The 12735-nt window shown below is 43.3% G+C and overlaps 2 protein-coding genes across 2 annotated transcripts; one reads left to right on the forward strand and one right to left on the reverse strand.

Annotated features, from left to right (window-relative positions):
- Positions 1-1347: 1347 nt before the first annotated feature.
- Positions 1348-5858, forward strand: bicdl2l (bicaudal-D-related protein 2-like). The gene is made up of 6 exons (XM_040180807.2): positions 1348-2131; positions 2709-2828; positions 2914-3075; positions 3613-3689; positions 3770-3890; positions 4666-5858. Exons 1-6 carry the CDS (start codon positions 1628-1630, stop codon positions 5020-5022), a joined length of 1341 nt encoding a protein of 446 aa, XP_040036741.2. The 5' UTR covers positions 1348-1627; the 3' UTR covers positions 5023-5858.
- abhd11 (abhydrolase domain containing 11) lies at positions 5603-12735 on the reverse strand. The gene is made up of 6 exons (XM_040180824.2): positions 12468-12735; positions 10667-10802; positions 10358-10531; positions 9968-10138; positions 8511-8692; positions 5603-7960 (listed from the first exon to the last, which is right to left on the reverse strand). Exons 1-6 carry the CDS (start codon positions 12725-12727, stop codon positions 7825-7827), a joined length of 1059 nt encoding a protein of 352 aa, XP_040036758.2. The 5' UTR covers positions 12728-12735; the 3' UTR covers positions 5603-7824.

Below are 12735 nucleotides of genomic sequence, written 5' to 3' on the forward strand. Positions count from 1 at the left end.
AACTGTCCAACTGTATAAGGTGATTCAAGTTCATCTCCAACTTTTTTGACTTCAACAATTCATCTAAGCCTGCATGCATCAGAGTAGCTGTATTTGTTTAAAGTTAGTCTGCATCATTTATTATCATTTTATGAGACACTGCTGTCATTTAGACCTAAAATAATAAATGATTACACCCTGGGTATCAATCAATGTAAACATTTTCATAAAGGGGAGCGATTAGTGTTATGTATTCATAAATAGATTTTTTAAGTTTAAAAAAGCTAATTTTGCAAAAATTACTTTGAATTGGGCTTTTTAACGTTTTTGCACTCTCTGATATTAGTCTCATGATGTAAAACTGCTGCATGATAAATGAGTAGTTTAAGGATCTGGATGTTTGCCATGTGTCTCTTTTGTTAGACGTTTTTCTTGCAGGGATTTTTCTGTTCTGTATTGTTAATAATTTATTTCCCAGAATATTTCTGCAACAGCAGAAACAAATCTTGGTGTTTTTATTTTTTAATTAGAACTGTCTCACCCAATTAAGCAAAATAAGGCTGAATATGAGACTTCATTATGTTTATCGTTTAGAATACAATGTTATTAGGAGAAAAAAGCAAGAGATAAACCTTAACCTACTTATTAAGGCGGGTGGATTAAGCAGTGACCTTATACTGGGAAAGTGTGTACAAAATGTGCAGCACATCCAATTTAGCACGCTACTTTAACTGAGGAAGGGAAAAAACGTCAACTACTTCCTGTTTCTAGGGTATAATTAAAAGATATATCTATAATTACATTTCAAATGGAATTAGAGAACATGACTTTATACACACAGCCATGTGAACAATGTGACCTACTAAAACGTGGCTCGACTAAAAAACGTGCAGAACATTATTTGGCCCTCCAAACAACATCCTCTAGAGGAATCACACTGTCTTCTATACACAACAGATAATTGTGAGGTAGTTCTGTTCTTTCGGTGTAACATTCAAATGAACTCACACTTGCACAAACCTCGTTCCAACGCAAAAACATGACCAGGTAATCAGTTGTAAAATTGGATGTATTTATGTTATTTCTAACTAGTTTCTTCTCATGTGTTGAGGCTTGTCACGAGAAACAAACCCTCCTGGCACGAGGAATGACTCAACTGCTGGTTTCCACAACGCATTTCAATTCCCAAAATAAATAAATGAAAAAAAAGAGTTACAACACAGAGATTGAAAAAAAAGCTTCCTCTTGACAGTGGCTGTGAATAACTCTTTTTATTCGGGTCACTGTGTGCTCGGTGAACGTTTCAAATCAGATATGGGTCAAACCTGAACGATGTGACTGAAGGTTCTCCTCCCTTTGTCCCCCTGCAGCTGAGGTATGTTTGAACGTCACTGTTTGAAAGCCACTTCAAAGGAGGGAGAAAACGCACGCTGAGCCACGTCAAGCCGCAGTCAGCAGTGACCTCACATCATGTCATGTGACCACGCGAGTAATTCAGGAAAAACGAGTTTGGTGACATTGTGTTTTCAGCGTCCCTCCTTGTTTGTTCTGTGTCCCAGCCTCCTCCGAGGATATATACAACCTGACGGTGTCCGCAGAGGGTACAGCTGCCTTTGCCTCTCCGCCTGCGACTTCGACCGAGCTGATCATGGAACACACTCAGTCCTTCTCGGCCCTCAACCAGAGGCTGAGACCCAAACCCCCTATCGAACAGGTGTACACCTCCCTGAACAGACTAGAGGAGCTGAAGGCGTCCTCGCACAGGATCAAATCTGCACCCGACAGCACCACGGTTCTGGCAGAACAAGAACCAAAAGCCTCCAAAACTAAACCAGAAGACGACTCGGAGCGGGAAGACCCGTCCTCTGATGAAGACAACTGTCCGGGACTCTCGAACAACCCAATCCACATCACTGAGTCAAATATCCACGAGCTCATCGACGACAACGGAAGCCTTTCCTCGTCGGAGGAGGAAGACCCCCCGGGGGAGCCGCCCTCTGACGGGTCAGGTCTGTCCTCGCAGGCGGTGGCCTCGGACGCCGAAGGGGAGAGGCCCTTGCAGAGCGGCCGCGTCATCGAGACTTTACCGGACTTGATCAACAGCGGCAAGCCGCTCAGCAGGCGTCGGACTCTGGGGCACGTCTCAGAGACGGTGGGTTAAGAGTCTTCATGTGTGTGTGTGTGTGTTTGATATGAGGGAGAGTTTGTGAGTCCACGACATGTTTTTCTTTTACAGTGTGTTCATTTCAATCCATTCTGCGCTGCAGAACAACCAAACCTGTTATACCGGGAGGGGTTGGTCCCATCTGTCACTTTAGAGTATCGCTTAGAGAAGCACACAAATAAAGATGTAAAGTTGTCCCCAGAACAATATATTGTCGTGTGATCAAAATGATTGTGATGTTCTGACGTTTAAGAGCAATAAATGTCAGTTTTGTAGCAAAGAACCTTTATGACTTTACACGTGATGGTGACAGAGTCTGATTTGTGGTCAAGAGTGCAACAATGGAAACAGCGTTGGTGGGAAATTCTTTTTGCCTTGTTATTTGTTAATGACTTTCATTTCCTGTAATCTTCACACGAGTCCATGAGTGTGTTTCCACAAAAGCATTCTTTAGTGCATATTTGTTAGTAGCGACTGAATTTCTTCTCTAAAGTTTCTCTCAGCAGCACGTCTACATTGTTTAAACGGGTCCAAATGTACTGATGTGAAGTTTTCTTGTTTGCAGCTAAAAGAAGTGCGCAGAGAGGTGGAGCTGTCTCGAAAACGCAGCATCAGGCTCAAGGCGCAGGTGGACAAGCTGCAGGAGAGCAGCGATCGACCGGGATGGAGCCTGCACAGAGAGAGGGTGAGGATGCACACATGATCACCGCCGAGTCTACATCCCCACGGCACAGTGGCTACAATTCATTTGTGAACCTTCCTATTCCCAGGTCAAAGAAGAGGTTCTGTCCATTCTGGGGCTGCTGCGCCCGCTGACAGAGTCGGGGTCCAGCCCGCGTCCCAAAACCTCTCGTGGGGAAAACCACCTGGACACATCGCTGGCCGAGCTGCAGAACGTGGCCCGCAAGTTGGCGATCAGCCACACCAAGCAGGTAAAGGCCACACCCACCGAGATAAAGGTTATTCGTGTCGATCTCAGCTTGGCGTCACCTTAGAGGGCGTGTTACCCAGAAGAATGTTCTCTTTGCCAGCACAAGTAGACCTGAAGGAAGGTGGGGCGGGGGGGCGGGGGGGGGGGGGGGGGCATTTAACAGGTCAGTTATAACCTGTGATAACTTGATCCAAGAAGTGGTGAGACTACAGTTTAAAAAAATGTAAAGCAGAAAGCCATTAATACATATAGACACATAGAAATAGATATAGAAAGCCCTGAATGTCTATTCGCTGTGTAGATGTTAAAGCGCATCTATGCGGCGTGACAGGTTGACAGGTTGACAGGTTGACAATCAACAGTATCAGCGCTCGGAGTCTTTCTGCTCTTTGCTGTCGAGAAAGTCCCAAGGCGTGTGACTGGGGTTAAATCAGAATCCTAGATCATCTGGATAAGAAAAAGTGGTCAGTGAGCTTAGAGACAAAGAATAACCCGATGACAAGACATAACCCGCCACCCGTTATTGCTCAATCAAAAGTTAAAATCTGGAAAAGGAGCAGAGGAGAGCACGATCCTGCAGCAGGCGTTACGGGACAGAGATGAGGCCATGGAGAAGTAAGTAGGAACACAAAAATAAATCAAGATTCAAGAGGCAAATAAGGAAGCTACGAGACATGACGTTTGTTTCTGTGCAGGAAGAAGGCAATGGAGGCCGAGCTACTACGGAGTAAAACAGAGTTGATGGTGCTGAACAACCAGCTGCTGGAGGCGGTGCAGAAGCGCCTGGAGCTGGCGCTGGAGCTTGAGACCTGGAAGGTAAAACCTGAGACAAGTGGCATGTTTGACGGAGACAATGAATGACAGTGAATGAACTGAAAATTAAAGTCCACACACATCACATTCAGCATGTGCATTAACGCCAGCTGTTCCAGCCCAGGGCCACATCTGGTCAGCCTCTGTGAGCAAAAAGTGTTTGCTGTTTGGGGCATCCCCCCCCAAAAAATGTATTCTAAATTCCTTCTGGATATGATCAAATATATCCTCCCGTCTTTGTGCCTTTATACTCTCTTTTGGTCAGACGTATTGGATATTTGTATGTATATATATATATATATATATATATATATATATATATATATATATATATATTGGATGTAATTTATATTTATTGCCTCACATTGTACACATAGTACTGACCTGATACAACTTGTTTCACCGTCACATTATTATTCCATGAGTGGAATAATCTTGTTTTTATAATAATCCCAAAAATGAAATAAGTGGAATTATAATGGAACTTTTAAAATATTACAGCCACTATTTTATAAAAGAGATAAATAAAAAAAAGATATATAAATATATTTCTTTAATTATGATAAAAATTAAACTGAAAGGGGAAACGACTGTTGGCAGAAATAACATGAAATCACTGTTGTTTAATGTCACTATTAGCCAGTTGACTTTGACGTGAATAACTGAGCCCAGACAAACGCCTCTTAAAGACCAATTTGCATTTAGTCATCATTTGTGACAACGTTACCGTTTTTTTCTGTTGTGCTCTGACGAGCTTTTTTGTTTTGTTCTTATTCAGGAGGACGTTCAGCGTATCCTCCACCAGCAGCTTCAGAGTCAGCAGCAGGCCGAGCAGGCCCAGAAGAAGCCCTCCGGCCTGCGCACGCTGAGCAGGAACATCAAAGCGCCCATCCAGCGGCCATCAAACTTCCCTTTATCTCGGCCCGTCTCCCCCACAACCAACCACAACCAGATCTACATCCCCAGAGCTGCAGTTTCGACTTCCCCGAATCCCAGCCCGTCTCCGTCCACCCCACGCAAATGGATGGACAGGCTGAGGAGGAAAAAGAACGGTCCTGACGGAGGCCAGGGTGCAGCGGAGCTGGAGTCGGAGGTCAGAGGCGACGCCGGCTTCAAGGTCATATCGCTTGATTGAAACGGGAGAGGACTGAGAGCAAAACTACTCACGTGTAACAATTTCCCCAACACGAATGTGTTTGTCTTATGGTCCCTATTAGTGAGTTTGACACTAGATTGCTGTTCCCACACTAAGTTGCTGAAGAGGGAAAGTCTCTCTGTGATATAAAAGCGGAGTGCGACACGCTTGCGTACGTGAAGGATTTGTGACAGAAAGTAGCCGATGGTGGTCAAGTATGCGACTTGAGGGCACAACAACCCTGAAAATAGACTTTGTGCTGAGTTTGGATGCATCAAATCCATCAGCTAAACCCCTGGAAGGATTAATAGTTACATATTTATAGATTCAATAAGCGAGGATGAATATATATATAATTTTAACACGTTTTAATACGGTAATTGAAGGGGATCTTGCAGATAATCTTGGGAAAACATGCTTTGGATCATTGACTGTTATAATGTATTTTTCTGAAGTATAACTGGGATCCTAAATGACCTATAGAATTGTTTAACACTGTGACAGTTGATTGCCTTTTTGACTCCTCACTGTCTGCACTTTTCATTTTTGTATTTTCCCGATTGAAAAGAAAGAACCATAAACTTTGTAGCAGATTTTATTGTATAATATCAGTTTTTACATTTTCAATTATATATTAGTAACCCACTTCTATTTCATTCATTGTCATATCTAAAATGTATATATGCAGATATCGAGAATGAGACGTACATAGCACAGCAAAGCTACACCTGATGACAAGAGAAAAGGCATGCTTATAGTGGAACAATATACAATCCAGAGGAGACGATTACAGTCATAACTTTTCTATATAATTGAATAAATGTCTTTTTTTTCTACATCGTTGACACAGATTTTTCCCCAGTTTGACAGAGATACTTGTCCCAGTCCAACCACAGAAACTGAATCAGGATCTGCATTCAAACGTCAGCGTCACACAACACCCCAAAAGCTATTTGTATTGTGCAACAGGACGTGACTGTCTCGTGGTTGAGGAAGTTGAGGGAGGACGGGGGGTGGGGACTTCTCCACTAACTGGAGATTTATAAAAAAATAAGGAGTTTCTTTCAAATAGATTCAGATCAATAAAACCTTTTAAACATCTGTATTCACATCAAACGCACATAAAACACTGATTGTTGTAAACATCTAACGCCGTGAAGGGATACACCCTCATCGCCCAAGCTTCCTCGGGACAAAACTCTAAACTCTCACAGAACTGGCAACCCAGCTGCCAATCCAAAGTCTGCTAGTTTTTATTGAAGAATAAAAGTTTTTTTTTTTCTTTTTCTTATCAAGTCTTACAGAAATGGAAAAGGAGCTCTTAACAAAAGAGGCACACGCTTACAACACCCTGCTTTTTTCATACAGATGGGAGGTTCACACTGGACTGTCCCACCCCAAACAAAGGAAACAGAAATGATATTAACACTATTACGATTAGGTAACAACATACGATGCTGCAGCATATTCGTGAGATAACCTCGTCTCGTAAAGATAAGCGAGATACGCTTTATGAAACGGGTTTAATCAAAACACTGTGGACAAATACATTGACATTACTACACTGGCTTTCGGCCACACAGACGGGAAAATAGTAGAATATTTGAATAATTTGCATTTCCACTTGCAACCTGAGACAGTGTCTCCCCCACCGTTCAATTAGGGGGGTGCCCCGGACCCCCAATGCAGTCTCGTTTTTTTTTTTTACGCTTACAATTATCCACTGATCTCTGCGCACAGAGAAAACGCCTAGAAAATGGAGTTGTAGAACCCCGCCCACGCCAGGGCATACGTGGACAGACCGGGCAACGGGGGGGGGGTCCCATGTGTGAGCAGTTTCTGCCTGCGCAGCGGCTGGCGTCGGGGGGGTCGACAACTTCATTTTTCGAGCGCCCCCTCCCCCCCAAAGCTGTAAACCTAGAGGAAACACTGAGATCATCAGGACACAGATTGTGACTACACCATACATGAGTGTTTCAGATTAGCTTTTATATATCATGTTTATAGATTATACATTATGTTGCCAAAGAAACATAACCAGCACTCTTAGTGACCTTCAGTCATTGACCTGTAAATCCTCATCTCTGGCGTACAGCAGGCACACAAAGGAGAGGACCTTAATAGTTACAGGCCAAAATATTAAATACACATTACAATTATCAACATCAAAATAAGTCTCTACAACAAACCATCTATGCAGACAATTTCTGCACGACAGACTCTCTTGTCTTCAGCTCAAACATCCTGACGCAACAGCACACTCCCTCGGGCAAATAAACAACTTTTGCTTAGAATATTCTTAACTCATCTTCTCATACATACAGTATTTGTTTCATTCCAGTGCTGTCCAAAACGTTCATATCCAACGATCCTCTAGCTGGTCCCCCTCACCAGATTATACTTGGCCTGGTGCCACCTTTTCTAATGCAGTAACATAAAGAAAGCACTCATGAGAGTTTCTTTGGATTAGTACATCATCTCTAAAACCACATTAAATTATATTTTGTTTACCTAGCGAGGAATACATCCGTGAAGACACATCTAAAATCAGCCCGTCTGGTAACACTACCTGTCTGGTACAAATTTATTTTTACTACATTAAAATGGTTAAGAGGAGGATTGGCTTCTGCTGCTGTCATGAGCAAGTTTGGTCCAGTGTTGGCAAATAATAGCATCATCAATGACATCATTAAAGACACTTGCGCTTGTTGAGGCTGCAGAATACAAACCGTCATTTTCAGTAAGGATCTGCTCAGGAGTGCTGAGCATTAAAAAAAGTCCTGAGGCGGAGGCAGAAGTCAGCTAGGACTGGAGGAAGGAGCTGATGGAGCTGATGAAATCTAAGGGTTTATCCGCGTGGATCCAGTGGCTCGCGTCAGGGATGTACTGGATATCCGCGCTCGGGAAAAGCCTCTGGATCTCTGGGTAATCGTCGGAGCTGAATCAACATTGAAGACACGGGGGGGAGGGGAGTCATTACAATGTGAGGTAAACGAGGAGACCGGAGAGACGAGAGGAGGTGTGTTCACACATTCAGTATGAACTCGAATGCGTGAATGGTCATGTGAATTCCTTCATGCTTCCAGAGGTAAACGGCCAAAATCTTCTGATAATCCAATCACAACCGTCAAATAAACCGCGAGGACAAAGACTTCTAGACTATTTTAGGCTGCCTTAAAAAAATCTGGCTGGGGGCAGCAGATGGAAATGAGCCTCTCTGGCTGTTGATTAGTGTGAATGTCCCTGCAAAATAAATGAATGAATAAATAAATAAAGACTCACCTTCAGGACTGGGACAATGCAGGTTGTTTGGACCGACGCGCGTATAAAAAAAGTTGTTCATGCATTGTTTCTAAAGGAAATCATAAAAAGCCCATGCAGGAGCAAGGAAGCAGCTCGGCTCTAAATGATATAATAGGTGCAATTTTCAGTATTCTAAGCCTATGTATCTGTTCCTATAAAAAAAAATCTGCTTTGGTGTTTCATACCTGATATATGCAGAACTGGCTCCCCCCAAAAATAATGTGGGTCCGTCATAGACAGTGTTAAAGCTGGGAAAGCTCATGATGTCTTCTAGGTGCGCCTCAATGGCCTCCAGGTTGACCCGCCAGGCGTAGTGACCATTCTGCTCCACCAGGTTAGTCAGCAGGAACTGACGCACGGAGCGCTCCTGGGGGAGGAAAGGACAGTTAATGATTAGACTGTTTTAAAAACAAAAACACGTTTCATGTGTTTCATGACTTCAAGGCAGCAACAATCTAGCTTCTTCTGATCTGTATTCAACATTCAGTACTAAACAACTATCTATGTCCATATACAGTAGCAGGGTTCTTGCACCATTTCAAAAGTAAAATGTAATGCTTTTTAAGACCTCAAAAAATATAATTTAAGACCCCAAAATGTCACAATTTCTTTGGAATACGCAATTTATTGCCTCCTACAATGGAAATCAAAACTTTTTTAACACACTTGTCACAGCCGGCTCAGAGGTGGCGTCTGAACTTGTAACGTCGTTAGGTCGTGCTGCAAACAATGCAGGGATTAACCTGGCCCCGCTATGGCTAGCTGCTGCAACATATCGCTGGTGCTTTCCTCCTTTCATGTGCGACTCGACGGCTTTGAGCCCCATGGTCCCTAATGAAAAGGTCTTTTTGCATAGTTTACACATTGCCTCATTGTTGTTTTCAATCGGCGCCAACCACCTCCTAAATGCATCCTCTTCCATCCACTTGTCGTTAAATTTGCACTTTTACATTACATTACAGGTCATTTAGCAGACGCTTTTATCCAAAGCGACTTACATTACACTTTAAACCCATGGCTTTTCACATTTTTGCCCGGGGAGCAATTAGGGGTTAGGTGTCTTGCTCAGGGACACTTCAACATGGAACATGGGGCAGCCTGGAATCGAACCACCAACCTTGTGCTTCCCAGCACACCTTCTCTAACCCCTGCGCCACAATGACCCCGCACTTCCCCATCTTCTTTGCATTTTCAACCTCACATCGACAACCGCGTAATGGCGACACGCAGCCTGACGTCAGCGTCTGTAGCCGACATACCGTAAACAGCTATTCAATTGCGGAGACTCATTTCGCACAATACTCAATTAAACAACTTTTAGATGTTTTACGATGCGCCACTGTGCTTTCTCGTCGTCATTAAGCGCACCGGCAAAAAAATTAATACCTACAGCAACTTTACGTGAAATTTAAGACAATTTAAGACCTTAATTACCCGAATTTTAAGACATTTTAAGACTTTTTAAGGACCCGCGGGAACCCTGAGTAATGTCTAACTGAAGAGAGAATGAAGTTACGCTCTCTTAATATTCAAGCTATCCTTGCTTTGTTTACATTTCTGCATACATTATTCCTAAAATTCCAAGCAGATTAGTTAAAGCAATATTCAAATGAGAAACTACATGCAGAGAAGGAGTCCTGACCTTGACTAAAGTGCGCAGCTGATCCTCAGCCATCCGCCTGGCGGTGGAACGGGGGATGTCGCTGGAGATCTTCACCTCTTGCATGGCCTGGATGTAGTAGCGAAAGTTTGTTCGCGATGTGGTCCGGGCTGGACTGATGTCCACCACCACCAGCCTTTCCACTAAACCAGACTGCAAACAGAGACAGGTAGATGGGCGTAAACCGGTAAGGAGAGATGTGTAGGTGGGCGGAGGAAACCAATGACAAAATAGAAACACGACAGCTGGTTGGGAAATTTAGACCCAAAGAGGCTCTGCCATTACGGTCCGAGAGGACAGGAATGTGACATCAGGTGACACCGGGCGGCGGCGTCATTTTTAAGTCATGTTGACATTTCCTTGGCTGCAAACCTGCGACAGGGCGGTCGTCATGGCCGTTTTGCCTCCCATGCTGTGGCCGATGAGGACGCACTTCTCGATGTGCAGCTTGGCGAGGAGGTGTTTCAAATCATCGGTCATCGCTTCATAGGTCAGTTCCGAGCTGTGAGGGCTGTTGCCATGGTTACGGGCATCTACAGTCAGCACCTAACTGGACAAAGGACAGTCAGGACACTTGGAAAGGAGGGGTGGGGGGCAACTGAGTAGAGACGAGAAAACTTCTAAGTCAGCTGTATTGTTTTTTTGGGGCATACAGGTGGGATATCTTCATCACTGCATTACCTTCCGGCCTGTGCGCTGCACCAAGGACTTAGCTATTGAGTGGAAGTTAGATTTGCTGCCAAAAAGACCATGAAGAAACACCAGGGGAGTGCTCTCCCCTTTCCCGTCGAAGACATCATAGGTCAAGTTGACTGGGCTGAGGAAAGAAAAACAGTTGAGTCCAGTAGGTTCTGGTAATGTCTGGGGTGAGAATTGAAACTACAGGAACAGAAATGAGTTACAAAACCCTGCAAACCCATGAAACAGGGAAAAACGCTGTACCTAACTCTCCAAAATTGACAGATTCAAATAGGATATCACAGATTATACAAAGAGAAGACAACAGTGGCAGCCTTGTTCAATGACATACTATATACAGTGGCAACCGCTGTGCATATAGGCTAACATTAAGTGTAGAGAATTGTTGTTAAATAAATGTTTGAATAGGTTTTAAATGAATTACTTGACTGCATAATTTGCAACGTTCATGAACTTCAAAATTACAATGTTCAACTGTTGATGTTACAGCCAGATTGCCACCTACACAATTAAGTAATACAATACAAAATTGGTCTAAAAGCCGTGTGAAGCTTTCAAAGTTTGTTGACAGTGGCATAGTTGCATATAATGTAGTAATATACGGAGCAAAAGTTTTGTTCTATTGAAAAATACAACAATGTATTCAAAATAAAAAGCAGACAAAAAGTATTTTGGGTTCAATATAGTTTTGGCTCAGTTCTATCATTTGCTTTGAATAAAATATTTTTATTTAAATATATAGATTTTTGTTATTTGTTGTGGTTTTTGGGTTGCAGATATTATATTTTCAGATTCAAAACATATATTTTCAAGTTTAAAATCTTTTTTTAAACTTTCAGATCGTTTTGCTCACATTGAGACTTGTGGCCCGGATGTGGCGAAGGGGGCGTGGCGTCCAGTGAGAGGGGCGTGTAAACATTACAGCTACGACAAATCACATGTTTGGACAAATCGGGACTTGTTGTTGAACTTGAGTAACTGCAACCTAGTTCTTAGCCCACTCCTTAATTTAACAGTAGTTTTATATTACATTTTATACAGAGAATTTACCTAACCTACTTAAGTACAGTTTACAGCAGTACGTTTACATGTTCTAGGACTCCACTTTGCAGGTATATTATATTGTAATAACTACCCCCGGTGCGCCTCGCTGTGTCCCATGTCGAATACCACAGGCCTCAATAATAATAATATATATACACTCTCAATACTAATGCTGTGGACAAAATACAGCACACTTTTCTCTACATAAAATATAACAAACGGTAAGTTCTATTTCTTCCTAAATTAGTTTTTAAAAACAGACCTACCACTGTCACGCAGTGACATTCATAAATATAGGATTTATTGGAAGGGTTTTGTATCAGGCTGCATTCCTTTTAGCTAAGCTTAACGTTAATACACTAGCAGCTTAGCAGTGGTTTAGCATTGCGTCCCACATACAACATGTAACGTTATCACCAAACGGTCTTTATGTAGCTAGATGCACAATAACCAAATAGAAATAAGGGGGAGAATCCATAACTAAACATGAAAATAGCTCAACTGCCTTGGAAGCCTTTTGCTAACCGCCTGAATGTCATTTATTTCAAATGTTTAAAGTTAACCGTTATATGAACGCGAGCTGATGAGAGATACGAAGTCACGGTGATGAATCCCAATGGAACGGGCGGCTTTCAAAGACTGAAACATTGAGCTGTCATGTCCTCCGAGCACCATCACACCGCCCTAACGGCTCGGAGAGACAGAGGGCATCTGTTAGCCGGGGAGCTAGCACGGGTACCTGGATGAGCTAGCCGTCCGGACCGTGTGAGCCAAAGGAGCCACCGCGCACGCATCCTGCTGCCCGGGGAAAAAACGACACGACGGCCGGAGGCTCAACAGCCCTCTATGGATCAGGCGACAGAAAGCACTCATAGCAGCAGATGCTCCGGTAACGGGCGATTGACAAACCGCATGAGCGTCTAAATGACGGCGGGGACTCGGAGAGAGTATCCTCGGAGCTCGCGGAGGTCGAGAAGAGCGCAGCTGAGGCTGCGTCATGACGTTGC

The sequence above is a fragment of the Gasterosteus aculeatus genome, chromosome 7, assembly GCF_964276395.1.
Source record: "Gasterosteus aculeatus chromosome 7, fGasAcu3.hap1.1, whole genome shotgun sequence".
Classification (NCBI taxonomy): domain Eukaryota; kingdom Metazoa; phylum Chordata; class Actinopteri; order Perciformes; family Gasterosteidae; genus Gasterosteus; species Gasterosteus aculeatus.

Bases quoted from the DNA above. Each gene is read 5' to 3' on its own strand.
- bicdl2l (XM_040180807.2), top strand. From the start codon at position 1,628: ATGGAACACACTCAGTCCTTCTCGGCCCTCAACCAGAGGCTGAGACCC. The intron at 2,829-2,913 runs GTGAGGATGCAC...TCCTATTCCCAG, and splicing joins GGAGCCTGCACAGAGAGAGG to GTCAAAGAAGAGGTTCTGTC. The intron at 3,690-3,769 runs GTAAGTAGGAAC...GTTTCTGTGCAG, and splicing joins AGAGATGAGGCCATGGAGAA to GAAGAAGGCAATGGAGGCCG.
- abhd11 (XM_040180824.2), bottom strand. From the start codon at position 12,727: ATGACGCAGCCTCAGCTGCGCTCTTCTCGACCTCCGCGAGCTCCGAGG. The intron at 8,693-9,967 runs GTCAGGACTCCT...TTCCTCCCCCAG, and splicing joins AGCTGCGCACTTTAGTCAAG to GAGCGCTCCGTGCGTCAGTT. The intron at 7,961-8,510 runs GTATGAAACACC...ATGTTGATTCAG, and splicing joins GCCAGTTCTGCATATATCAG to CTCCGACGATTACCCAGAGA.